This window comes from Mercenaria mercenaria, chromosome 2 (genome assembly GCF_021730395.1).
Source record: "Mercenaria mercenaria strain notata chromosome 2, MADL_Memer_1, whole genome shotgun sequence".
NCBI lineage: Eukaryota > Metazoa > Mollusca > Bivalvia > Venerida > Veneridae > Mercenaria > Mercenaria mercenaria.
The window spans coordinates 20,795,833-20,823,403 of NC_069362.1; the positions used below are offsets into that span (position 1 = coordinate 20,795,833).

Below are 27,571 nucleotides of genomic sequence, written 5' to 3' on the forward strand. Positions count from 1 at the left end.
GTTCTTGCCCTGTCCGTCCTTCCGTGCGTCCGTCTGTCCGTCACACTTCATTTCCGGTCAATAACTGGAGAACCATTTGACCTAGAACCTTCAAACTTCATAGGGTTGTAGGGCTGCTGGAGTAGACGACCCCTATTGTTTTTGGGGTCACTCCGTCAAAGGTCAAGGTACAGGGGCCTGAACATTGAAAAAACCCTTTCCGATCATTAACTAGAGAACCACATGACCCAGAATGTTGAAAACTTCATAGGTGATAGGTCATGAAGAGTGATGACCCCTATTGATTTTGGGGTCCACTCCATCAAAGGTCAAGGTCACAGGGGCCTGAACATTGAAAACCATTTCCCATCAATAACTAGAGAACCACTTGACCCAGAATGTTTAAACTTCTAGGATGATTGGTCCATGAAGGTAGATGACCCCTATTGATTTTGGGGTCACTCTGTCAAAGGTCAAGGTCACAGGAGGCCTGAACATTTAAACCATTTCGTCAATAACTGGAGAACCATTTGACCTAGAATGTTGAAAATTCATAGGATGATTGGTCATGAAGAGTAGATGACCCCTAATTGTTTTGGGGTCACTTGTGAAGGTCAAGGTACAGGGGCCTGGGAAAATGTCATTGAAAACCATTTCTGATCAATAACTAGAGAACCTCTTGATCCAGAATGTTGAAACTTCATAGGGTGATTGTACATGCAAAGTAGATGACCCCTATTGATTTTGGAGTCACTCCATCAAAGGTCAAGGTCACAGGGGCCTGAACATTGAAAACCATTTCCGGTCAGTACCTTGAGAACCAACTGACCCAGAATGTTGAAACTTCATAGGATGATTGTTCATGTGGAATAAATGACCCCTATTGTTTTTGGGGTCACTCCCTTAAAGGTCAAGGTTACAGGGGCCTGAACATTGATAACCATTTCCGATCAATAACTTCAGAACCCTTGATCCAGAATGTTGAAATTATAGGAAAGATTGAACATGCAGAGTAGATGACCCTATCGATTTTGGGGTCACTCTATTAAAGGTCAAGGTCACAGGAGCCTGAACATGGAAAACCATTTCCGTTTAATAACTAAGAACCACTTGACCCCAGATGTTGAAACTTCATAGGATGATTGAAATGCAGAGTCGAGGATCCCTATTTATTTTGGGGTCAGTCTATTAAAGGTCAAGGGTCAATGGGGGCCTGGTCATGTAAAATCATTTCTGGAGAATAACTTGAGAACCCCTTGACCTAGAATGTTGAAACTTAATTGGATAATTGGACATGCAGAGTAGAAAGACCCCTATTTATTTTGGGTCACTTGATCAAAGGTCAAGGTCACAGGAGCCTGAACAGTGACTTGAGAACCACTAGGCCAATAGTGTTGAAATTTAGCAGGATGACTGGACATGCCAAGTAGATGATCCCTATTGCAGCCAACCATCAGTGGCTCTTTGACTTTCGCTCCTGACCCCTATTGACTTCTCTCGCCTATTGGACTTTGCATTGGGGGAGACATGTGCTTTGTTACAAAAGCAATTTCTAGTTTGAAAGAGTGTTTTTCAGTGGGAGAGGGCATTAACATCTCCATCTATGATGGGAAAAAAGTCCAGTTAAATGACACTTTCAATTTGTGATTTGCACTTGTCAGGGATTTTATCTAATAAAATTGCCAATATTATGCAATTTGTGGTACTAATAAAGCATTACAATTAATTTTGTTTGTTCAGACAGCAGGAGGAGATGCAGGAAGCGGTGAGAAATGTGGGGACGAGTTATACTGACGATCAGATAAACAGGCTTGCACAGAGAAATTTTGACAATTCGCAAATGATAGAGACAAAATGGATGTGTGAGTTAACTAACCAACAGGAAATACAGAGACGAGAGTATAGAGAATGGGTGATGAAAGTGCATGAAGATACGCAGGGGTCAAATACACCAAAATATATGTAAGAAAAATTAAACTTGTGAGTTTATGATACATTTATTTGGACGCGTTCAGATGGTTTACTTTATAGTAGTATAACTTGAGTATGTAATATAATGACGTAAGTCAGCTTACATGAAAGATTTCAGCGTCCTACGTGAGGTTTCAAACCTTCTAGCAGTGAGAGGGAAATTATTTAAGGTCCTTTGCCATGTTTGGCATGATACAAGAAACTCTCATCTCAGATATGCTATAACTACAGATCACTGTTTTTATGCCGGCTGCATATAGTAATCGAACTGTGTCCATCCCTTAAGTTTCCATTTCAATAAATGAAGAATGCTTTGATGCCAGAACCTTAAACTTGGTAGGTAATGTTTGGATCATTTATGCATGAACTGTAAACAGTTGACTGCTCTGCAGTGACCATGACTGGTTGACCTGGGCAGATACACTTGACAGGCAGTAACGAGTGACAAAATCCCCTGCGGACAAAACCCCCTTCGCTCATATTTGCATAGGCGGACAAAATACCCTTCATGTTTTTTACAAGGAGGACAAAACTCCCTTTGCACTTTTTTCAAGGAGGACAAAACCCCCTTAGAGTTTTTTACAAGGACAAAATCCCCTTCATATTAGTATCAAAAGGGCAAATAATATAATAATATATAACTAATCAAAGTACCTAAGAGTAATTTAACAATTTATGTTAATGAACAGTTCAGTGAGAAAAACAAACATTTAACAAATTAGCAGGTCAATTAATTAAGAGATATTTAACACTTTTTTTTAAACAAACTATAGTAATTGTATATGTACTCGTTGGGAACTTTCCGGACAGCACCAGTTTCCGGACACATGTAATATCCACTTTATTTCGTTGTTATTCATATAATTGTTTCATCTAGATCATTTAGATGTTTGCTCTTCATGTCTACAACAAACCACTATTCTATAAGGCTGTATAATGTTTGGGTTTTTGATGATAATTCACCTGCGTTTACAAAACAACTTTCTGTCTTAACAGGGCATGAAGATAGCATTGCGCATGCACAGTAGTTCACAAATTCCAAGGTATCATGTGGGAAAGAAATAATCAAACTATATAATGATTGTCTGCTGATAACATGAACTACTTTTAATTTTACGCTGAAAGTTACGTAAGATGCAGGGCTGTCGATTTTTGCACTAATTTTATTCTATATCTGTTGGAATTATCAAGAATTCGTATAAGAACGAAATTCAAGTTTTTTTATAGTCAACCTCGGTTTATTGTCGTAGCTGCTATTAAACGTCGGGTTATGTTTCATGTACAATTTTGAAGAGATGAATGATAAAGAAATGTGTAGAAATAGTTTAATTACTTATTTTGATATCAAATTAACAACAAAACACCGTCAAAATATTTGTCCGGATACTGGTTTACCTGACGGGAAAAATAACTTATTTTAGTGTCCCCATTTGAGGCCCCATGGAACCCATATTTTACGTCGCAACACGATGCTGATTACAACATCGGATGTGGAAGGAGCTGAAGTTTGTGCAGTGTGGGCTTCATTTATGTCAAATATTTTTTTAGGGAATAATGGAGCCGAAATATGAAAATGTGTCCGGAAAATGGTTCCAGACCAGTATAGTATGAATAATTTCAAAGCTATTATGGAACAAACTAATAATTGTATATAATAGAATAAGTACATCAATTATCCATATTAGTATCATTAATTATAATTATCTTCAAGACATCTGTTTCTATTAATAAAATGATAAATTTTAAAGTGTATTATTATATTTTTTGCCCTTTTGATTCTAGGATGAAGGGGGTTTTGTCCTCCTTGTAAAAAATACAATGGGGGTTCTGTCCTCCTAGTAAAAAATGCGAAGGGGGTTTTGTCCTCCTTGTAAAATTTAGCAAAGGGGGTTTTGTCCTTCTTGTAAAAAACAAGAAGGGGGTTTTATCCGCCTATGCAAATATGAGCGTAGGGGGTTTTGTCCCGGGATCTCGGCAGTAACAGATCTCAACTTTTAGTTTGAAGGTACAATATAGTCAGTAATAAAGACAGTTTTCACATATTCTGTTACAATTTGATCAGGCTTTTGCATCAATGCTTGCTTCTGGGGCATACGTCAATTACAATCTTCAGGGAATAAAATACAACAGCTAAGGAATATTTGAATACATATTCCTTTGAACTATAAAAGTTAATTTTCCTTTAAAGTATAAAAGTTAATGAATGCAGTACACTTAATCACACAGAGGGCAGAACTTTTTTTAATTCATGACCTGTCAGCCGAACAGCAAATTATGTGAAAGCAGAGTGAATAACTTGAAGTAAATGTCAGTTTCAGAAAAGTTAAGAGAAAATTATTGACATTCAGAAAGCTGGAAATAGCATATAGTTGTGCATATTGCATGAAAGTAAAGATGTATCTGTCTGTTACATACATGGTAAAAAAATCAAACAATAGCTATACACTATGTTAATGTACTGTATTACCTCAATCAGTTGTGTTTGTAGACACATTCTTTATAGTTAAAGACAACCGGAATGTGTTTATGAGGTCACATTTTCTACCTGATCTACATAAATGTTTATATAAAATCTAGGTCAGTTTCAAAACTGGGTCATATGCAGTTAGATGTAGGTCAGTGAGACAAACCGTAGAAAAACATGATTTTAACTTTTGTACCTCATTTACCTGAAACCTGGTAAGATTTTTGATTTTCTTAGGTCACTTGAATACTGTTAACCACATTTTCTTCCATGCTGTCCTGTATTTTTGCCTGTAAAATCTGTATCAAGTTTGAAACTTGGTTACCTCAGGTAAAAAACTATGTCACTTAGTCAAAGCATACATAGAATTTTTTTTTGTTTTTGTTGGGATTAACATCACACCGACACAATTATATGTCATATAGGGACTCTCCACCTTTTTATGGTGGTGGAAGACCCCAGGTGCCCCTCTGTGCATTATTTCATCATGGGCAGGCATCTTGGTAATCCTAGAAGAAACTTGTTAATGCTCAAGATGGCATATTTTCATATCATTCTAATTCTCTGCCAGAATGTTTGCGTCTGTGAAAGGTAGAATTTTTTTAACACTATAATGGCCCTCTTCCTTAACTTCATTAAATGTTGTCAGAATATTTGTTTCTATGAAATCTTGGTCGTGTTTAAAGGTAGCAGGACTAAAATCTGCCTATCACTTAGGCACATATTACATATTATGGGTAGAATAGTTTTATTGGCAAGGTAGTTAGTATGAAAAAGGCCAAAGATGTCCCTATTTAGGTATAGCAGTGAACTATCGATTGTCTCAGTAGCAGTTGAGAAAATGTAAGGGATAATAATATGGCAGTATATATGTAAATCTGGAGTGCATTGTCGTCGTTGAATTTTACAGGCAGCGTGTTCGAGCCATGACAAGTAACCTACCAGAGGCCGAGGAGGAGGAGAGACATGCTCAGATCAGGATGGAGGAAAGCTTCACAATTATACTAGGTTTGTAACATCTTCATTTATTTAATGTTTTCAAATCAAGGAGGAAAGATTCATTGATCCACCCTTTCTGTAACAAGTTTTTTTCCCAGAGTTCTCTTCAAATATTAAACTAGACCAATGGTATTGAGCTCTGAGATGGGGTTGAATCTTTAGTATCTTTTTATACACCAGTTTGAAAAACTGGAAATGGGACGTATTATGTATAAAGTGCGTATCTACATAAAATCTAGGCCAAGTTTGAAAACCAGCCTGTTTGGACCAATATCTCCAGAGTTATGGCCCATGAATTGAGTGTCTGCTCGATAATTTGAGTAATTCTTCTTTAACGTCAACCGTACTTATACAAAAGATGTATTACTATAAAATCTAGACCAAGATCCATAACCAGCCAGTTTGGACTAGTATCTCTGGAGTGATGGCCCTTGAATTAATCAAAATTGCCAAAATTGACAGTGTCTGCTTAATAACTGGAGTATTTTATTAGCTCACCTGTCACAAAGTGACAAGGTGAGCTTTTGTGATCGCGCGGTGTCTTTCGTCCGTGCGTGCGTGCTGCGTCCGTCCGTAAACTTTTGCTTGTGACCACTCTAGAGGTCACATTTTTCATTGGATCTTTATGAAAGTTGGTCAGAATGTTCATCTTGATGATATCTAGGTCAAGTTCGAAACTGGGTCAAGTGCCTTCAAAAACTAGTTCAGTAGGTCTAAAAATAGAAAAACCTTGTGACCTCTCTAGAGGCCATATATTTCGCAAGATCTTCATGAAAATTGGTCAGAATGTTCACCTTAATGATATCTAGATCAAGTTTGAAACTGGGTCACGTGCCATCAAAAACTAGGTCAGTAGGTCTAAAAATAGAAAAATTTTGTGACCTCTCTAGAGGCCATATATTTCAAAAGATCTTCATGAAAATTGGTCAGAACTTTCACCTTGATGATATCTAGGTCAAGTTCGAAACTGGGTCACGTGCCATCAAAAACTAGGTCAGTAGGTCAGATAATAGAAAAACCATGTGACCTCTCTAAAGGCCATATATTTCATGGGATCTGTATGAAAGTTGGTCTGAATGTTCATCTTGATGATATCTAGGTCAAGTTCGAAACTGGGTCACGTGCGGTCAAAAACTAGGTCAGTAGGTCTAAAAATAGAAAAACCTTGTGACCTCTCTAGAGGCCATATATTTCACAAGATCTTCATGAAAATTGGTCAGAACGTTCACCTTGATGATATCTAGGTCAAGTTCGAAACTGGGTCACTTGCCGTCAAAAACTAGGTCAGTAGGTCAAATAATAGAAAAACCTTGTGACCTCTCTAAATTTAGGAATAAGGTCAGTAATTCGGTCGAAAATGTGCTTCCGTGGTGTAGTCGAAAGAAGTCCATAATAAATAGATCCTAATTTTCCCATTTTCTGCGCAAATTCGTGTAGAACGAGTGCTTTAATCACACATTTTCGCTACTAGAATACATTCTGCATGAAATGAGACGGTTTTCATGTTCATACAACCCACATGGCAAGTTGTGCAGCTCGAAACCGGAAGTAGGTGTTTATTGCGTGGAGGAGAGCAAATATGCGCCATTTTTAGGGTAGCAGACCACAACTGACTGGCATTTCACTAGGAACTATTCAACCCCCTATTTTCTTTTCATTTTTTCGTTAATTTGTGATAGAACTTTCATAAAAATTGGTGTAGGAAAAAGTGATGTTCTCTAAAGATACGTAAAGACGACATGAAGTTGTCGTTTTTTATATGAAACAAAGAAGGATTTGAATTACTGACCTTTAACCTATAAGAGCTGAAATAAGACTATTCTCGAAACACATCGTAATTAGTCTTTATAGCCATAAATTGGTTGTATATGATATAAAAGACTGTTTCCAATGCAAAATAATTATGAAATTTGAAAAATTTTGAATTTTGACCTTATTTTATGTAGATGCGTCTATTTCAGCAGCGATTTCTGGGATTTAAGAGCCAATACTTTGTCTCCAGAATATCAGAAAATGCACAAAATGCATCCTTCTGGGTCTTATTCATGACGGAATGAATGATATTTCAGAATCCCAGTGAAAAATGATGCAAAAAAGTGAAACTTTTACCAAAATATACAATAAAAGGTCCATAAGGCCAAAATTTAGCCCTGTAAATGGGTATGGGGTGGCTTCTATTAAATGTCTATATTTCTCCAAAATCTCGGAATTTCACAATGAAACTTGGCAATATGTCTGGTATTACATCTTTCTTGGAAATAGAGATGAAAATGGTGTGAAATTTGATAAGTAACATTTCTTATAGGAATAAGGTCAGTAATTCGGTCGAAAATGTGCTTCCATGGTGTAGTCGAAAGAAGTCCATAATAAATAGATCCTAATTTTCCCATTTTCTGCGCAAATTCATGTAGAACGAGTGCTTTAATCAAACATTTTCGCTACTAGAATACATTCTGCATGAAATGAGACGGTTTTCATGTTCATACAACCCACATTACAAGTTTAGCAGATCGAAACTGGAAGTAGGTGTTTATTGCGCGGAGGAGAGCAAATATGCGCCATTTTTAGGGTAGCAGACCACAACTGACTGGCATTTCACTAGGAACTATTCAACCCCCTATTTTCTTTTCATTTTTTCGTTAATTTGTGATAGAACTTTCATGAAAAATTGGTGTAGGAAAAAGTGATGTTCTCTAAAGATACGTAAAGACGACATGAAGTTGTCGTTTTTTATATGAAACAAAGAAGGATTTGAATTACTGACCTTTAACCTAAAGGCCATATTTTTCATGGGATCTGTATGAAAGTTGGTCTGAATGTTCATCTTGATGATATCTAGGTCAAGTTCGAAACTGGGTCACGTGCGGTCAAAAACTAGGTCAGTAGGTCTAAAAATAGAAAAACCTTGTGACCTCTCTAGAGGCCATATATTTCATGAGATCTTCATGAAAATTGGTCAGAATGTTCACCTTGATGATATCTAGGTCAAGTTCGAAAGTGGGTCATGTGTCTTCAAAAACTAGGTCAGTAGGTCAAATAATAGAAAAACCTTGTGACCTCTCTAGAGGCCATATTTTTCATGGGATCTGTATGAAAGTTGGTCTGAATGTTCATCTTGATGATATCTAGGTCAAGTTCGAAAGTGGATCACGTGCCATCAAAAACTAGGTCAGAAGTTAAATAATAGAAAAACCTTGTGACCTCTCTAAAGGCCATATTTTTCATGGGATCTGTATGAAAATTGGTCTGAATGTTCATCTTGATGATATCTAGGTCAAGTTCGAAACAGGGTCATGTGCGGACAAAAACTAGGTCAGCAGGTCTAAAAATAGAAAAACCTTGTGACCTCTCTAGAGGCCATACTTGGGAATGGATCTCCATTAAAATTGGTCAGAATGTTCACCTTGATGATATCTAGGTCAAGTTTGAAACTGGGTCACATGCCTTAAAAAAACTAGGTCAGTAGGTCAAATAATAAAAAAACCTTGTGACCTCTCTAGAGGCCATACTTTTCATGGGATCTATATGAACGTTGGTCTGAATGTTCATCTTGATGATATCTAGGTCAAGTTTGAAACTGGGTCAACTGCGGTCAAAAACTAGGACAGTAGTTCTAAAATTATTAAAATCTTTTGACCTCTCTAGAGGCCATATTTTTCAATGGATCTTCATGAAAATTGATCTGAATGTTCATCTTGATGATATCTAGGTCAGTTTCGAAACTGGGTCACATGCGGTCAAAAACTAGGCCAGTAGTTATAAAAATAGAAAAACCTTGTGACCTCTCTAGAGGCTATATTTTTCATGAGATCTTCATGAAAATTAGTGAGAATGTTCACCTTGATGATACCTAGGTAAAGTTCAAAACAGGGTCACGTACCTTTGAAAACTAGGTCAATAGGTCAAATAATAGAAAAACCTTGTGACCTCTGTAGAGACCATATTTTTCAATGGATCTTTATGAAAATTGGTCAGAATTTTTATCTTGATAATATCTAGGTCAAGTTCAAAACTGGGTCACATGAGCTCAAAAACTAGGTCACTATGTCAAATAATGACGTCATACTCAAAACTGGGTCATGTGGGAAGAGGTGAGCGATTCAGGACCATCATGGTCCTCTTGTCTTTGATGTCAACCATACTTATACAAATGATGTATTACTATAAAATCTAGGCCAAGTTCGATAACCAGACAGATCAGACTACTATCTTCAGAGTGATTGCCCTTGACTTGGTAAAAATGCTGAAATTGACAGTGTCTGCTTGATAATTTTTCTGGGAACTAATCATGACTTATACAGCCTGTGTATCTCTATAAAATCTAGGTCAGGTTTGATAACATGCCGCTTCAGATCAGTATCTTCAGAGTTATGGCCCTTGAATTAATCATAATTGCGAAAATTTACAATGACAGCTCTCTTACTTGAGTAGTACTTATCCAGGGATTAAACTTAGTCACGATGTTAATGGGCATAATATCTCAGGCCAGTTCAATAACCAACTTAAAATTCTTTGTTGTTTTTTTATGCCTGACAATCTTCCTCAGTAAAAGCAATGTTATGCCACCATGACAGAAGCCAAAATTTTTGTCCCAGGACATGATGAACTCCATGTTTGACATACTGCATTTTCTTCCTCTTTCCCCATTTTTTATGGTCTACTTTTTAGCTCAACTTTTCGAAGAAGAAGTAGAGCTATTGCACTTGCCCAGGCGTCAGCATCGCCTTCACCGTTGGTTAAAGTTTTTGATAAAGTCAAATATCTCTGTTACTATCAAAGCTATTGATTTGAAACTTAAAATAGTTATTTACTATCAAAGTCTACACCAGGAGAAACAATACCCATAACACTGGTTTGAATTTTGACAGAGTTATGCCCCTTTTTAACTTAGAATCTTTTGGCTATATAAAGTTTTTACTGGCAAAGCTCTAATTCAGAGTCAAGCACTGAGAAAAGTCGAGTGTGCTGTCTTACAGACAGCTCTTGTTATTACCTGCAGTGACCACATTAGTACCATTATTATATATGGTACTCTTATAAATAGCAACATAATTGTAGTACTGAATTTGGAAATTCTTTACACTGATATGAAATAAAGCAAAATTTTAATACATAACAAGTTTGATATAACCAGAAAACTATTTTTTACTCTTCTAACCATAAAAATGGCAAAAACTGTTCTAAAATACACAGGGCAAAATATTCTTCTTCTATTTCTTTAGGTAGCTTTGAAATGCATATTTTTAGAAAGGCTGACTGTGCACTTTTCAACACCCGTGATTCAGAGTGACTTACCATCTCCTTGTAGTCTACATTTTTGAAGCGGGAAATTGCTGTACTTTCGTGTACTTTTAATTTTAGTGACCCATTAAACAGTACTATGAATAGAACTTACTAACAATTGGTTGAGAAGTATATTTGTGCTATTTATCTCCTTGTCTACATTTTTGAAGCGGGAAATTGCTTTATTTCGTGTACTTTTAATTATGTGACCCATTAAACAGTACTATGAATAGAACTTACTAACAATTGGTTGAGAAGTATATTTGTGCTATTTAAAAAATGGCCACTTGTGGAATTATTTTTTGATATTACATCAGTATGACATCAATTATCATTGTGAAACCGAGATATTATGAATTGCATAATAATTGTTTTTGTTTCACCTACGTCCTGTTGAAAGATATGTAAGTTGGTTATGTGCAATTTATAAAGTACACTTTTTGCTGACTGTCTGAGCATCTCATTGTGTGAACTACGTGGGAAGTCATCTATTTATAAGTACAACTGCAGAGAGCTATTGATAACAATACTGAGATAATAAGCTTGATCCTGAATATAACATGTTTGTGGGCGAACCAGGATTTTGGTTTCGAGAGGATGGAACATCTCTGTGGTCTAATGGCACGCCCACTCTGAAAGTTTGGCAAGTATAGCTGAAATAGTGAAAAGTGAAATTTTAAAGGAAGGCATGTGTCTTGTTGCTGCCTTCTGGATCCACCTTTCTGCTTTGGCAAAACATACAATGATTTTTCATATTTCAGTCTCATGTAAAGTGATCCGAAATCCTTATACACTTACAAAGGTTGAACCCAAAGATTATACCACCTTGATAGCTTAGTGGTAGAGCATCTGCTTCAGGTGCAGGAGGTTGTGGATTCGATCCCCGGCCGCGTCATACTAAAGAGGTGAAAAATGGTGTCAGTAGCTCCCTTGCTTGGCGCTTAGCATTTAAAAGGGAAACTGTAAAACTTGCTTCACAATCAACCTAAAATGAATTAAAGATTGAACATGTGTTGTAAAATGACTTCAAACTAAGTTTTCCTGTGGGTGTTTTATAACTGTGATAAAGATTCAGGAGAAGCTTCAATGTTTGTATCTTACACTTGTTTGTATTTTGCACTATCATGCAAAACCTTAAATGACATACATTTTTCTGGAAGAGTTGCCCACTGGGTAACTAGTGGAGACTAAAAATAAGCAAGATTTATAACATTATGTACAACATTGCCTGTAGGATATAAACATAAAAACTATCACTCTGCAGCTGTCGTCTCCACAAAGGTAAATATAAAGAATCTGTTTTGCAATCATGGAATGTGTTACATACTAATGACTGTTTCCAGAAAGAGTTCACGGCTCAGTACACACTTCAGTTTTTCAGTAGCTCCGTATACAAAATGAATTTTCGTTAATTGTAGTTCTGTGTAAGTAAAATAGACCTTGAATAATTTTATTGGTCAAGGTTAAGGAGGGGATGTTTGCAGTTAAGATAGGGAAATATAGGAAAAAAATTTTGCAACTTGTTTAAAAAGTCGCCAATATTGCATCACATTTTATACTTGGAAGGCTATATTTAAGAAATTAATAACCGTAACACAACCAAGGGGTTCTCCTGATTTTAAATTTCATTCAGCCTTGAAACAAAATTTCACATGTTGAATAATGTTAGACCACTTTTAATCCAGATCGACATGGAAGTATACACAATAGATTTTCTTTAAAATATTTTGTACACCAAAATGTTTCACTTAAATCAAGCATATGTTAGTTGTTAGTACTTCACCCTAGGACTTGAATAAAAAACATCTTAGTTGTTAGTACTTTGCCATGGGACTTGAATAAAACACATGTTAGTTGTTAGTACTTCACCCTAGGACTTAAATCAAACACATGTTAGTTGTTAGTACTTCGCCATGGGACTCGAATAAAAACACATGTTAGTTGTTAGTACTTCGCCATGGGACTCGAATAAAAACACATGTTAGTTTTTAGTACTTCGCCGTGGGACTCGAATAAAAACACATGTTAGTTGTTAGTACTTCGCTGTGGGACTTGAATAAAACACATGTTAGTTGTTAGTAATTCGCCGTGGGACTTGAATAAAACACATGTTAGTTGTTAGTACTTCGCCGTGGGACTTGAATAAAACACATGTTAGTTGTTAGTACTTCACCCTAGAACTTAAATCAAACACATGTTAGTTGTTAGTACTTCACCATGGGACTTGAATAAAACACATGTTAGTTGTTAGTACTTCGCCGTGGGACTTGAATAAAACACATGTTAGTTGTTAGTACTTCGCCGTGGGACTTGAATAAAACACATGTTAGTTGTTAGTACTTCACCCTAGAACTTAAATCAAACACATATTAGTTGTTAGTACTTCGCCATGGGACTTGAATAAAACACATGTTAGTTGTTAGTACTTCGCCGTGGGACTTGAATAAAACACATGTTAGTTGTTAGTACTTCACCGTGCCCTAGGACTTAAATTAAACACATGTTTGTTGTTAGTACTTCGCCATGGGACTTGAATAAAACACATGTTAGTTGTTAGTACTTCGCCGTGGGACTTGAATAAAACACATGTTAGTTGTTAGTACTTCACCGTGCCCTAGGACTTAAATTAAACACATGTTAGTTGTTAGTACTTCGCCATGGGACTCGAATAAAAACACATGTTAGTTTTAAGTACTTTGCCATGGGACTCGAATAAAAACACATGTTAGTTGTTAGTACTTCGCCGTTGGACTTGAATAAAACACATGTTAGTTGTTAGTACTTCGCCCTGGGACTTGAATAAAACACATGTTAGTTGTTAGTACTTCACCCTAGGACTTAAATCAAACACATGTTAGTTGTTAGTACTTCGCCATGGGACTTGAATAAAACACATGTTAGTTGTTAGTACTTCGCCGTGGGACTTGAATAAAACACATGTTAGTTGTTAGTACTTCACCGTGCCCTAGGACTTAAATTAAACACATGTTAGTTGTTAGTACTTCGCCATGGGACTCGAATAAAAACACATGTTAGTTTTAAGTACTTTGCCATGGGACTGGAATAAAAACACATTTTAGTTGTTAGTACTTCGCCGTTGGAATGGAATAAAACACATGATAGTTGTTAGTACTTCGCCGTGGGACTTGAATAAAACACATGTTAGTTGTTAGTACTTCGCCGTGGGACTTGAATCAAACACATGTTAGTTGTTAGTACTTCGCCATGGGACTTGAATAAAACACATGTTAGTTGTTAGTACTTCGCCGTTGGACTTGAATAAAACACATGTTAGTTGTTAGTACTTCGCCGTGGGACTTGAATAAAACACATGTTTGTTGTTAGTACTTCACCCTAGAACTTAAATCAAACACATGTTAGTTGTTAGTACTTCGCCATGGGACTTGAATAAAACACATGTTAGTTGTTAGTACTTCGCCGTGGGACTTGAATAAAACACATGTTAGTTGTTAGTACTTCACTGTGCCCTAGGACTTAAATTAAACACATGTTAGTTGTTAGTACTTTGCCATGGGACTCGAATAAAAACACATGTTAGTTTTTAGTACTTTGCCGTGGGACTCAAATAAAAACACATGTTAGTTGTTAGTACTTCGCCGTTGGACTGGAATAAAACACATGTTAGTTGTTAGTACTTCGCCGTGGGACTTGAATAAAACACATGTTAGTTGTTAGTACTTCGCTGTGGGACTTGAATCAAACACATGTTAGTTGTTAGTACTTCGCCATGGGACTTGAATAAAACACATGTTAGTTGTTAGTACTTCGCCGTGGGACTTGAATAAAACACATGTTAGTTGTTAGTACTTCGCCATGGGACTTGAATAAAACACATGTTAGTTGTTAGTACTTCGCCGTGGGACTTGAATAAAACACATGTTAGTTGTTAGTACTTTGCCCTGGGACTTAAACCAAACACGTTAGTTGTTGTGAGTGGTGGGGGCAATAGATTTGGTCTTCTCCATTTGTCCGTCTGTCCAAAGTTCGTGACACACCTAGCTCAAAAAGTATTTGATATAAATTGATGAAACTTTGCATGAGTCTTTATCATGACATGACCTTGCGCACCTCCTTTTTTCGCCAGGCTTCGCCCCTTATTTCAAGAGTTATAGCCCCTGAAATAGTAAAAAAAAACACACATTTTCAACTTGTGACGCGCCTAGCTCAAAAGTATTTGATATAAATTGATGAAACCTTGCTTGAGTCTTTATCATGACATGAACTTGCACACCTCCAATTGTTCATCTGGCTTTGCCCCTTATTTCAAGAGTTATGGCCCCTGAAATAGTCAAAAACACACATTTTCACCTTGTGACACGGCTAGCTCAAAAAGTGTTTGATATAAATTGATGAAACCTTGCATGAGTTTTAATCATGATATGAACTTGTGAACCTCCTATTTTTCAACTGGCTTAACCCCCTATTTCCAGAGTTATGGCCCCTGAAATAGTAAAAAATGCACATTTTCACCTTGTGACATGCCTAGCTCAAAAAGTATTTCATGAAAATCGATGAGACTTTGCTTGAGTCTTTATCATGATATGAACTTGCACACCTCCTATTGTTCATCTGGTTTGCCCCTTTTTTCAAGAGTTATGGCCCCTGAAATAGTCAAAAACACACATTTTCACCTTGTGACACGGCTAGCTCAAAAAGTGTTTGATATAAATTGATGAAACCTTGCATGAGTTTTAATCATGATATGAACTTGTGAACCTCCTATTTCTCAACTGGCTTAACCCCCTATTTCCAGAGTTATGGCCCCAGAAATAGTAAAAAATGCACATTTTCACCTTGTGACATGCCTAGCTCAAAAAGTATTTCATATAAATTGATGAGACTTTGCTTGAGTCTTTAATCATGATATGAACTTGTGACCTCCTATTTTCTACTGGCTCCCCTTATTTCCAGAGTTAGGCCCCGAAATAGTAAAAAATGCACATTTTCACCTTGTGATGCGTCTAGCTCAAAAAGTATTTGATAGAAATTGATGAAAACTTACATGAGTCTTTATCATGATATGACTTGGCACCTCTATCTTTCGTCTGGCTCCCCCCTATTTTAAGTTATCGGCCCTGAAATAGTAAAAAATGCACATTTTCACCTTTATGCTTAGCTCAAAAGTATTTGATGTAATTTGTAACCTTGCATGAGCTTTTCAGATTGACTTGCACACTTTGGCTCATATTTGTAAGTCTTATGCCTAACAGAGTAAAAGCACATTTCAAATCAGCCAAATAGATTTTGTTTAGTAACTTGCCATGAGCATATTATGGCCCTTGACTTATAGAATCTATACATGTTTTGAGTATACCCTAACTTAAATAGCAAAATAAGATTATGTTTTTGTGACTGACTTGCCACTTTTGCCTAAATCATGAACTCATGTAGTATGTTGTACTTCACCCTGTGAACTTAATAACCGTTAGTTGTTAGTACTTGTGCCCTAGCTTATATCAACACTTCATGTTATTGTTAGTACTTTGCCCTAGGACTTAAAATCAAAACCATGTTAGTTGTTAGTACTTTGCCCTGGGACTAAAATCAAACACATGTTAGTTGTTAGTACTTTGCCCTGGGACTTAAATCAAACACATGTTAGTTGTTAGTACTTCGCCCTGGGACTTAAATCAAACACATGTTAGTTGTTAGTACTTCACCCTGGGACTTAAATCAAATACATGTTAGTTGTTAGTACTTCACCCTGGGACTTAAATCAAACACATGTTAGTTGTTAGTACTTCACCCTGGGACTTAAATCAAATACATGTTAGTTGTTAGTACTTCACCCTGGACTTAAAATCAAACACATGTTAGTTGTTAGTACTTCACCTTGGGACTTAAATCAAACACATGTTAGTTGTTAGTACTTCACGGGCCAACTGTAGTTGTTAATACTTCACAAAATAAACATGTTACTTGTTAGTACTTTGCCTAGGATTTAAAACAAACTCATGTTACTTGTTAGTACTTTGCCTGGACTTAAATCAAACACATGTTAGTTGTTAGTACTTTGCCCTAGGATTTAAAACAAACTCATGTTAGTTGTTAGTACTTTGCCCTGGGACTTAAATCAAACACATGTTAGTTGTTAGTACTTTGCCCTAGGATTTAAAACAAACTCATGTTACTTGTAAGTACTTTGCCCTGGGACTTAAATCAAACACATGTTAGTTGTTAGTACTTTGCCCTAGGATTTAAAACAAACTCATGTTACTTGTTAGTACTTTGCCCTGGGACTAAAATCAAACACATGTTAGTTGTTAGTACTTCGCCCTGTGACTTAAATCAAATACATGTTAGTTGTTAGTACTTTGCCCAGGGACTAAAATCAAACACATGTTAGTTGTTAATACATTGTCCCTTTTGCCCTTGGACTTAAATCAAATACATGTTAGTTGTAAGTACTTTGCCCTGGGACTAAAATCAAACTCATGTTAGTTGTTAGTACTTCGCCCTGTGACTTAAATCAAATACATTTTAGTTGTTAGTACTTTGCCCAGGGACTAAAATCAAACACATGTTAGTTGTTAATACATTGTCCCTTTTGCCCTTGGACTTAAATCAAATACATGTTAGTTGTAAGTACTTTGCCCTGGGACTTAAATCAAACACATGTTAGTTGTAAGTACTTTGCCCTAGGACTTATATCAAACTCACGTTAGTTGTTAGTACTTTGCCCTGGGACTTAAATCAGAAACATGTTAGTTGTTAGTACTTCACCCTGGGACTTAAATCAAACACGTGTTAGTTGTTAGTACTTCGCCCTGGGACTTAAATCAAACTCTAATTTAGAGTCAAGCACTGAGAAAAGTTTAGCATGCTGTCTTATGGACAGCTCTTTTTGGACTTGGAAATTGGTTCAGATTTCGTACAACAGTCTTTACCTGTAAGCAAGAGTACATAACTCTGTCAAGTATTTTGGCTAAATTATGGCCCTTTTTGGACTTGGAAATGGGTTCAGATTTCGTACAAGTCCATGTTTTATCAAAACTATTTGACACGTGGCTTTGAAACACTGAACACTTGCTTATCGTCATGATTTCCTTCTGTAGGCAAGAGTACATAACTGGCCCTTTTTGGACTTGGAAATTGGTTCAATTTTCGTACAAGTCAATGTTTTGTCAAAACTATTTGACATGTGGCTTTGAAACTTTTAACACTTGTTTATTGTCATGATCTCCATCTATAGGTAAAAGTACATAACTTTGACAACTATTTTGGCTGAATTATGGCCCTTTTTGGACTTGGAAATCAGTTAAATTTTTCATACCAGTCCAGTTTGTCATATGGCTTTGAAACTTTGACCACTTGTTTGCCATCATGGTCTAATAGGACAAAGGACTTTAGCTCAGTTATGGCCCTCTTTTAACATAGAAATTGGTTAAGTTCTGCATACCATTCCATATTTTGTCTAAACTGTTTGATATATGGCTTTGAATCTTTGAACACTAGTTTACCATCATGGTCATACATTGCCATATAGTGCAAGACTTATCAAATTCCACAAATACAGGTACATTGTTTGTCTTATCTACTTTCCTCCTTTTGTCTGTTTTGACCTCATACTTCCATCATTTCTTTGAATAGTAGATCATGCTGTCAACAGGCAGCTCTTGTTAGAGTTACTTTCAGGCTATTTTTGTATCACAATCACAACCCATTCCTTTATTTGATAATTATAAGAACATTTGCCACATGTTGAGATCAAGCTCTGTAGTCTGTCACTATTGAGTCAACAATGCAAGCTGGTAAATAATCTATAATCTTATTTATTATCCCTCTTGGTGAAACAGGAGAGGAATATAGTAATGTAGTCCATCTGTACCTTTGACCATCACATTTTTTGTCCAAACTTAAAATTGCAGAAGGGAATATAATGAAATTGTGTTTACTGATAGATGACAGTAGCAAAAGAAACATAACTTTACCTTGAATAATTTTTCAATGATCTACTTTTTTTGTACTTAACTTTCGTCTATAGAAATCTTGAAAACTACCAAGGGAATACAATAAAACATTACGTAGCTAGACTGCAAAAACCACTTCCCTATCCTGAATAATTATTATACTTAAATTTTCTAGGGATAGACTGTAGAATCAATAGGTGGTAATGACTGGATGTGAAAAACCATGATTTCAGCAACTTTCATTTCTGATTTAACCCCATACCACTATAAAATACAGTGGCTGGAATTATTGACATACTGCAGACTTTTCTTGTTACATTTTTTTTATGTGTATGTGCAGGTGCTTCTGTTATGGTGTTGCATATATATGTGTACAGGTGCTCTTGTTATACTATTGCATTTATATGTATATGTGCAGGCGCTCCTATTGTACTGTTGCATGTATATGTAAAGGTGCTCCTGTTACACTGTTGCATGTATATGTAAGGGTGCTCCTGTTATACTGTTGCTGTATATGTAAGGGTGCTCTGTTATACTGTTGCATGTATATGTAAGGGTGCTCCTGTTACACTGTTGCATGTATATGTAAGGTCTCTGTTACACTGTTGCATGTAAGTAAGGTGTCCTGTTATAGTGCTTTGTTATACTTGATGTATATGTAAGGGTGCTCCTGTTACACTGTTGCATGTATATGTAAAGGTGCTCCTGTTATACTGTTGCATGTATATGTAAAGGTGCTCCTGTTATACTGTTGCATGTGTATGTAAGGGTGCTCCTGTTATACTGTTGCATGTATATGTAAAGGTGCTCCTGTTACACTGTTGCATGTATATGTAAAGGTGCTTCTGTTATACTGTTGCATGTATATATAAAGGTGCTCCTGTTATACCGTTGCATGTATATGTGCAGGTGCTCTTTTTATACTATTGCATGTGCAGGTGCTCCTGTTATACTGTTGCATGTATATGTAAAGGTGCTCCTGTTACACTGTTGCATGTATATGTAAAGGTGCTCCTGTTATACTGTTGCATGTATATGTAAAGGTGCTTCTGTTATACTGTTGCATGTATATGTAAAGGTGCTCCTGTTATACCATTGCATGTATATGTAAAGGTGCTCTTTTTATACTATTGCATGTGCAGGTGCTTCTGTTATACTGTTGCATGTATATGTAAAGGTGCTCCTGTTACACTGTTGAATGTGAATGTAAGGGTGCTCCTGTTACACTGTTGCATGTATAGGCCTAACTAAACTAAAGGAACCAGCGTGGGAGCCATCTGGTCTTGTTGCATAATGGCTGCCAGGTATTTGAACACTAATTTTTCACTTGGCATGGCAACAGAGGTCTAAATTGAAGCTAGTTTCTGTTTAAATTTCATTGTGGATGTATTTTTGACATTATGGTAGGAAAAGTGGGAGAGTAGGTTGTATTTGGTGAAGTCAAGCTCAGTTTTAGTATGAGTAGTACTTCCAGGTCACAGCAGTGTGATTTTGATGTCAGTTTACAGTAAGCAAATGTGACCAGAGAAATCTCTCTTAGAAGATACATGACCCCTACTTTTCTCTTCATTTTATATCAGTTTTATCATAACTCTTTAAAATGAGGTAAGGATTTGTTCTCAGAAATGGGTCTAGCTATGTTTGGTACCTCTTTAAAAAAATGTCAGTTTTATATAGAATCTATAGGGAAAACTATTTACCTTATTGTGACCTATATGTGCAGGTGCTCCTGTTATACTATTGCATGTATATGTGCAGGTGCTTCTGTTACTATGTTGCATGTAAATGTGCTGATGCTCCTGTTACACTGTTGCATGTATATGTGCATGTGCTCCTGTTACACTGTTGCATGCAAATGTGCTGATGCTCCTGTTACACTATTGCATGTGAATTTGCTGATGCTCCTGTTACACTATTGCATGTATATGTGCATGTGCTCCTGTTACACTGTTGCATGTAAATGTGCATGTGCTCCTGTTACACTGTTGCATGCAAATGTGCTGATGCTCCTGTTACACTATTGCATGTGAATTTGCTGATGCTCCTGTTACACTGTTGCATGTATATGTGCTCCTGTTACACTGTTGCATGTAAATGTGCTGATGTTCCTGTTACACTATTGCATGTGAATTTGCTGATGCTCCTGTTACACTGTTGCATGTATATGTGCATGTGCTCCTGTTACACTGTTGCATGTAAATGTGCTGATGCTCCTGTTACACTATTGCATGTGAATTTGCTGATGCTCCTGTTACACTGTTGCATGTATATGTGCATGTGCTCCTGTTACACTGTTGCATGTAAATGTGCTGATGCTCCTGTTACACTATTGCATGTAAATGTGCTGATGCTCCTGTTACACTATTGCATGTAAATGTGCATGTGCTCCTGTTACACTGTTGCATGTAAATGTGCGATTGTGCTCCTGTTACATGTTGCATGTAAATGTGCTGATGCTCTGTTACACTGTTGCATGAATGTGCATGTGCTCCGTTACACTGTTGCATGTAAATGTGCTGATGTCCTGTTACACTTTGCATGTAATGTGCTGATGCTCCTGTTACACTGTTGCATGTATATGTGCATGTGCTCCTGTTACACTGTTGCATGTAAATGTGCTGATGCTCCTGTTACACTATTGCATGTAAATGTGCTGATGCTCCTGTTACACTGTTGCATGTATATGTGCATGTGCTCCTGTTACACTGTTGCATGTAAATGTGCTGATGCTCCTGTTACACTATTGCATGTAAATGTGCATGTGCTCCTGTTACACTGTTGCATGTATATGTGCATGTGCTCCTGTTACACTGTTGCATGCAAATGTGCTGATGCTCCTGTTACACTGTTGCATGTAAATGTGCTGATGCTCCTGTTACACTATTGCATGTAAATGTGCATGTGCTCCTGTTACACTGTTGCATGTAAATGTGCTGATGCTCCTGTTACACTATTGCATGTAAATGTGCTGATGCTCCTGTTACACTGTTGCATGTAAATGTGCTGATGCTCCTGTTACACTATTGCATGTATATGTGCATGTGCTCCTGTTACTGTTGCATGTAAATGTGCTGTGCTCCTGTTACACTATTGCATGTAAATGGTGCTGTGCTTCCTGTTAATCCAACTGATTGCATGCTAAATATGTGCTGATGTGCTTCCTGTTACACTATTGCATGTATATGTGCATGTGCTCCTGTTGTACTGTTGCATGTAAATGTGCTGATGTTCCTGTTACACTATTGCATGTATATGTGCATGTGCTCCTGTTGTACTGTTGCATGTAAATGTGCTGATGTTCCTGTTACACTATTGCATGTATATGTGCATGTGCTCCTGTTGTACTGTTGCATGTAAATGTGCTGATGTTCCTGTTACACTGTTGCATGTAATGTGCTGATGCTTCCTGTTGTAACTGTTGCATGTAAATGTGCTGATGCTCCTGTTACACTATTGCATGTAATGTGCAGTGTCCTGTTAAACTGTTTGCATGTAAATGTGCTGATGTCTCCTGTTACACTATTGCATGTATATGTGCTGTGCTCCTGTGTACTAGTTGCAATGTAAATGTGCTGATGTCCTGTTACACTGTTGCATGTAATGTGCTGATGTTCCTGTTACACTATTGCATGTAAATGTGCAGGCTCTGTTACTATGCAATATATTGAGGTACAAATGAAAATTCATTACGACATTCATGAATCTGAGTCTTTACTACTATGCTGTATATTCGACCTTATAGTGCATAACTCAATGTTTGTGTATTACTTTATTTCAGTTACATGATATATGGTCTCAAAAAACAATTGTGTTACTAGTTAGTAGAAAAACTGTAGTACTTATTTCAGCTAAGAAAAATGTGTACTTTAACACTGTAAAATTGATAGCTAGAGCACTTATGTATCAGCTGCACATATCAGCAGAAAATGTCATTGTACTTAAATTTGAAAAAACAATGTTTAAGAATCTAAATTGTCATGTAATATCCTGCTTTTTAGAGTGGTATACTATCAAAAGTTGAATTTCACCAATCCTATTTTAGTGTAATTTTATATGGTTTTTCATTTTCTCAACATGGTATAGTATAGAGTTTCTTGGAGCTATGTAACACAGGAATTCAGAATCTAAGAAGATAAACATTTTTAGCCCTCAGGTCTCTGCAACATGGTCATGCCTGGTTCAGTCTGTACCATCGGATGCCTGAAAATGTCTTACTCACAAATTTTGCTCGTATTAGATTGCTTCTTTACATTTTACTCTGTTGATCTTCTGATCAGACGTAAGTAAATGGACCCACTGTGCACTTACCTTCTGCATGTTTATTTAAACTTGCAAGTAGAGTGGTATTTGTCTACAGGTTTTTGTACAGTATGATGTTTTTGTTTACAGAGGCGTAATGGTAGCACAACCACAACGTCTACAGACAGCTATGTCATTATACTCTAACACTTTGTGTGGAATGATAATGTTGGTGGATAACAGACTCAACTCTTATACCGGACTTAAGAAAGGTAATTAATGAGATTGTGTTATTTAAATGTAGATTACTGATGTTTTGTGTAGCTTATCAACTTATTTAACAATATACAGCAGAACCATGTTTAAATATATTTAAACACGACAGAGAATAATGTGGGTGTTGCCAGACTGTATTATACTACACTGGGTATAACCTCTTTGTCATGTTTAAATATATTATAATATGGGTCTGCTGTATGTTATTTTGATTCTTATGCGTCAGTTATGTAAAAATTAACACTTTGTTTGTGCATGTATGACACTAAATATTAAGCTGACGTGATTTTTAACTTGACCATGTTTTAATGATATTAAAGCATGGCAAAGGGTTTTGAATGTTCCAGTTAAGTGTAACAACATTCAGTTACATGATTCTGAAATATCTTTTATATTAAGAAATAGATCAAGTATGGTAGCACATTCCAGGTACCTCTGTATTGCTTCAAATAGATATGTGATTTTACATTAATATTGCCGTGTTTTAATGGTGCTGGTGGTAGGGGGTGTGACGGTCGTTGCACACACTATAATAGATTTTATTAACTATCACAAAAGTAGTTTTTTAAGTGCCATGTGTTGGTTGAAAAAAGTTTCCCCATACTTGGACTCAGTGTTGTTATATTTTCTGCTTCTTTGGAATCATGGTGTACATTCATTTGTACTGTTATAGAATTTTTGCTTAAGCCAATGCTAGGGGTCGTGAGGGTTGTTGCACATTTCATTATATACCTCTCAAGAACAGACTCAGTCCAATCAAGTTTGCTACAATGTTGCTTGGTTGCATTCTATGCTTTCAAAGGATCTTCTCACAAGTTTTGTAGCTTAATAGTGATGGTATAGTACCTTTATTTCAAGTTAGGATATTAGAATACCACTGAACAGCTTAAGATAATATCCAGTTTTTTAAAAATCATTTTGATATGTCCATGGCCACTGTGTCAGTTGTCATGTGATCAAAGGACCAGGGTGAGCTTATGAGATCATTTGGCATCTTCTGTTTGTTCCACAGCTTTTTCTCCTGAACTGCTTGATGGATCTTCATCAAACTTATATACCATCCTGGCATTGACCATACACAAATTGCGCTTCTTCACTGCACTCTTTATTATTTCATGTGACAAATATTCAGACTTATTTGATGATAAAATTGAGATTATGAATTTGCATTGTTAATTGCAAGAAATAAAAATGATTGGGAGTTAGTAGCCGAGTTAGTAGCCTCCAGCTTCACAACACAGAATGAGTCATTGTGTTGTATGCAGTATACTATAAAATGACATGTGCAGTCTGCAAAATGAGCAGAAAATTCCTCCCTGTTAGTCTAACTATAAAAAGTTGATGTGAAATAGAAGACACTTGTCTTACTTTTATACCGTGCTTTATAGTAAAATCTGCTAAGATATTGTTGATTTATGAGTTTTGATGTTTTAGTGATATTGCAGTCTGGTTGAAAATTTCAATATTGTGATACATTTCACAGCATGCGTCTCGTCAGTGCTGTTTTACAGTAAAAACAGGGAGGCACAATGGTGAAAGGGTACAACCTTTAGTCCTGATCCAAATGTCTTGTGTTTTAATGTGTGGAGAGCATAATTTAACCCCTGTCGCAACAATCCAAGACCAAGGCACAGATTAAGAAGCAGTTTTCACGAGTAGTTAATGCAAGTCATGAGTATGCTGTCTACAATCCATGCTCAATGCATAGATTTAAAGTGAACTAACTGTAGTGTATACCTGCATTTCAGAGTTTGCTAAGGTGTGTGAAAGATCTACTGATTTCCATTTCCCAAACTTGGAGAAGCAGTTCACAAAAATTGAAGAGGAACTTAAACATGCTGGGGAGACCAGAAAAAAATCAGTGGAGGACGGTGATAAAGTGAGCTTAAAGAGCAGCGGTAGTAGCTCTAGCGGTGATAACCAGGTATAGGATCTAGGTTGATAAATATATTTATACTCCTTCCTATATCCACAGATATAGATTATGGAGTCATGCTTATCTGTCTGTTTTGGCAGTTGTATCTGCTCCATACGTTCTTAACTGCTAGCATCATTTACCTCATTTAGGCAAGATGCAGAGCACACAATCAAAGTTATTACATTCAAGGTCAAGGTTACACCTGGAGGTCAAAGGCCAGACAGCTTAACTTTGTATCTGCTACAAATTTCTGAACGACTGGGAAGATTTTCATAAAACTAGCATCATAGGAAAGTATTCTAAGGAAATGTATTATTTATACGTAACTTATTATTCTTCAGGACAAAAGTCATATTGACTTTGCCTTTCTGTCTGCAAAAAATTAGGATTTATATGTCTCATAAGAATAGTTGAATAGTAAAATCTAATCTTACCTCTCTAAATCTGAAATATTAGACCATCTGTCAGCCCCCAGGTCTGCCCTTGTCAGTTTTCTGGCTCACAGTCTGAGACATCTTTGCACTGATAAAGATATTATGTTTGTATCCAGGTTAATTATATTCACCATTGTTGCCTTCAGAAGCATGGTAAGTGTTACGTTGTAGAGGATTGTACACAGTACAGGAGTTTTCCAAAGTAATATTATAACTCCACCAAAGTTTTGTTTGTTAGTCTATATAGGAATCACTTTGTCCAGTCCCATCCCATCTCTACAACACATACAGATATTATGTTGAAACTTATAATTATCCCCCGACGACAGTCGGAGGGATATAGTTTTGGTGTCCGTCCGTCCGTCCTTCCGAGCTCACATTTGCATACTTAGGTGGCTATAGGAACAATAGGTAACTGTACTTTTTCTTTCATTCATTCCGTAAGGCTTTTATGTGGCTATTTTTCTCTTATGAGGCTAAAAGAGTGGAAACAATAGAGAGAACAAAAGAGTAGCCACATAAGTATCCATATGTAGGACGTCCGTCCGTCTTTCCGTCCGTCCTTCCAGCCGTCCTTCCGTCCGTCCCTCCGTCCGGAGCCATATCTAGGAAATGGTTGGGAGTTTATATAAAACTCCATATACATGTACACCACTATGAGTTCTTGTGGCCCGTCAAGTTTCAGTCAGATTGCCCTAGTAACACCAGAGTTATGGCCCTTAGAAGTTTCCACTGTTAACTATATAGGGTACTATAAATATGACAATTTCTGCATCATAATTATGTCTCCCCCAGGAGACATATTGTTTTTGCCCTGTCCGTCCGTCCGTCTGTCACACTTCATTTCCGAGCAATAACTGGAGAACCATTTGACCTAGAACCTTCAAACTTCATAGGGTTGTAGGGCTGCTGTAGTTGATGACCCATATTGTTTTTGGGGTCACTCCGTCAAAGGTCAAGGTCACAGGGGCCTGAACATTGAAAACCATTTCCGATCAATAACTAGAGAACCACTTGACCCAGAATGTTGAAACTTCATAGAATGATTGGTCATGAAGAGAAGATGACCCCTATAGATTTTGGGGTCACTGCGTCAAAGGTCAAGGTCACAGGGGCCTGAACATGGAAAACCGTTTCCGATCAATAACTAGAGAACCACTTGACCCAGAATGTTGAAACTTCATATGATGATTGATCATGAAGAGTAGATGACCCCTATTGATTTTGGGGTCACTCCATCAAAGGTCAAGGTCACAGGGGCCTGAACATGGAAAACCATTTCCGATCAATAACTAGAGAACCACTTGACCCAGAATGTTGAAACTTCATAGGATGATTGTACATGCAAAGTAGATGACCCCTATCGATTTTGGAGTCACTCCATCAAAGGTCAAGGTCATAGGGGCCTGAACATTGAAAACCATTTCCGGTCAGTAACTTGAGAACCACTTGACCCTGAATGTTGAAACTTAATAGGATGATTGCTCATGCAGAATAGATGACCCCTAACGATTTTGGGGTCACTCTGTGAAAGGTCAAAGTCACAGGGGCCTGAACATTGAAAACCATTTCCGGTCAGTAACTTGAGAACCACTTGACCCAGAATGATGAAACTTCATAGGATGATTGGTCATGCAGAGTAGATGACCCCTAACAATTTTAGGGTGACTCTGTTAAAGGTCAAGGCCACAGGGGCCTGAACATGGAAAACCATTTCCAATCAATAACTTGAGAACCTCTCGACCCAGAATGTTGAAACTTCATAGGATGATTGTTCATGCAGAGTAAATGACCCCTATTGTTTTTGGGGTCACTCCGTTAAAGGTCAAGGTCACAGAGGCCTAAACATTGACAACCAGTTCTGATCAATAACTTGAGAACCACTTGACCCAGAATGTTGAAACTTCATAGGATGATTGAACATGCAGAGTAGATGACCCCTATTGATTTTGGGGTCAGTCTATTAAAAGTCAAGGTCACAGTGGCCTGTTCATGTAAAATCATTTTTTGGAAATAACTTGAGAACCACTTGACCTACAATGTTGAAACTTAATAGGATGATTGGACTTGCAGAGTA

General features: G+C 36.9%; 1 protein-coding gene across 1 annotated transcript in view; it reads left to right on the forward strand.

Moving 5' to 3' along the window:
- Positions 1 to 27,571, forward strand: part of LOC123563453 (protein C12orf4 homolog) — a 78,787-nt gene that overhangs the window by 43,895 nt on the left and 7,321 nt on the right. The window contains exons 5-8 of the mRNA XM_053524738.1: positions 1,720 to 1,941; positions 5,325 to 5,426; positions 23,017 to 23,138; positions 24,891 to 25,066. Of these exons, the coding sequence (XP_053380713.1) occupies positions 1,720 to 1,941; positions 5,325 to 5,426; positions 23,017 to 23,138; positions 24,891 to 25,066 (622 nt within the window). The remainder of the gene's footprint in view (positions 1 to 1,719; positions 1,942 to 5,324; positions 5,427 to 23,016; positions 23,139 to 24,890; positions 25,067 to 27,571) is intronic.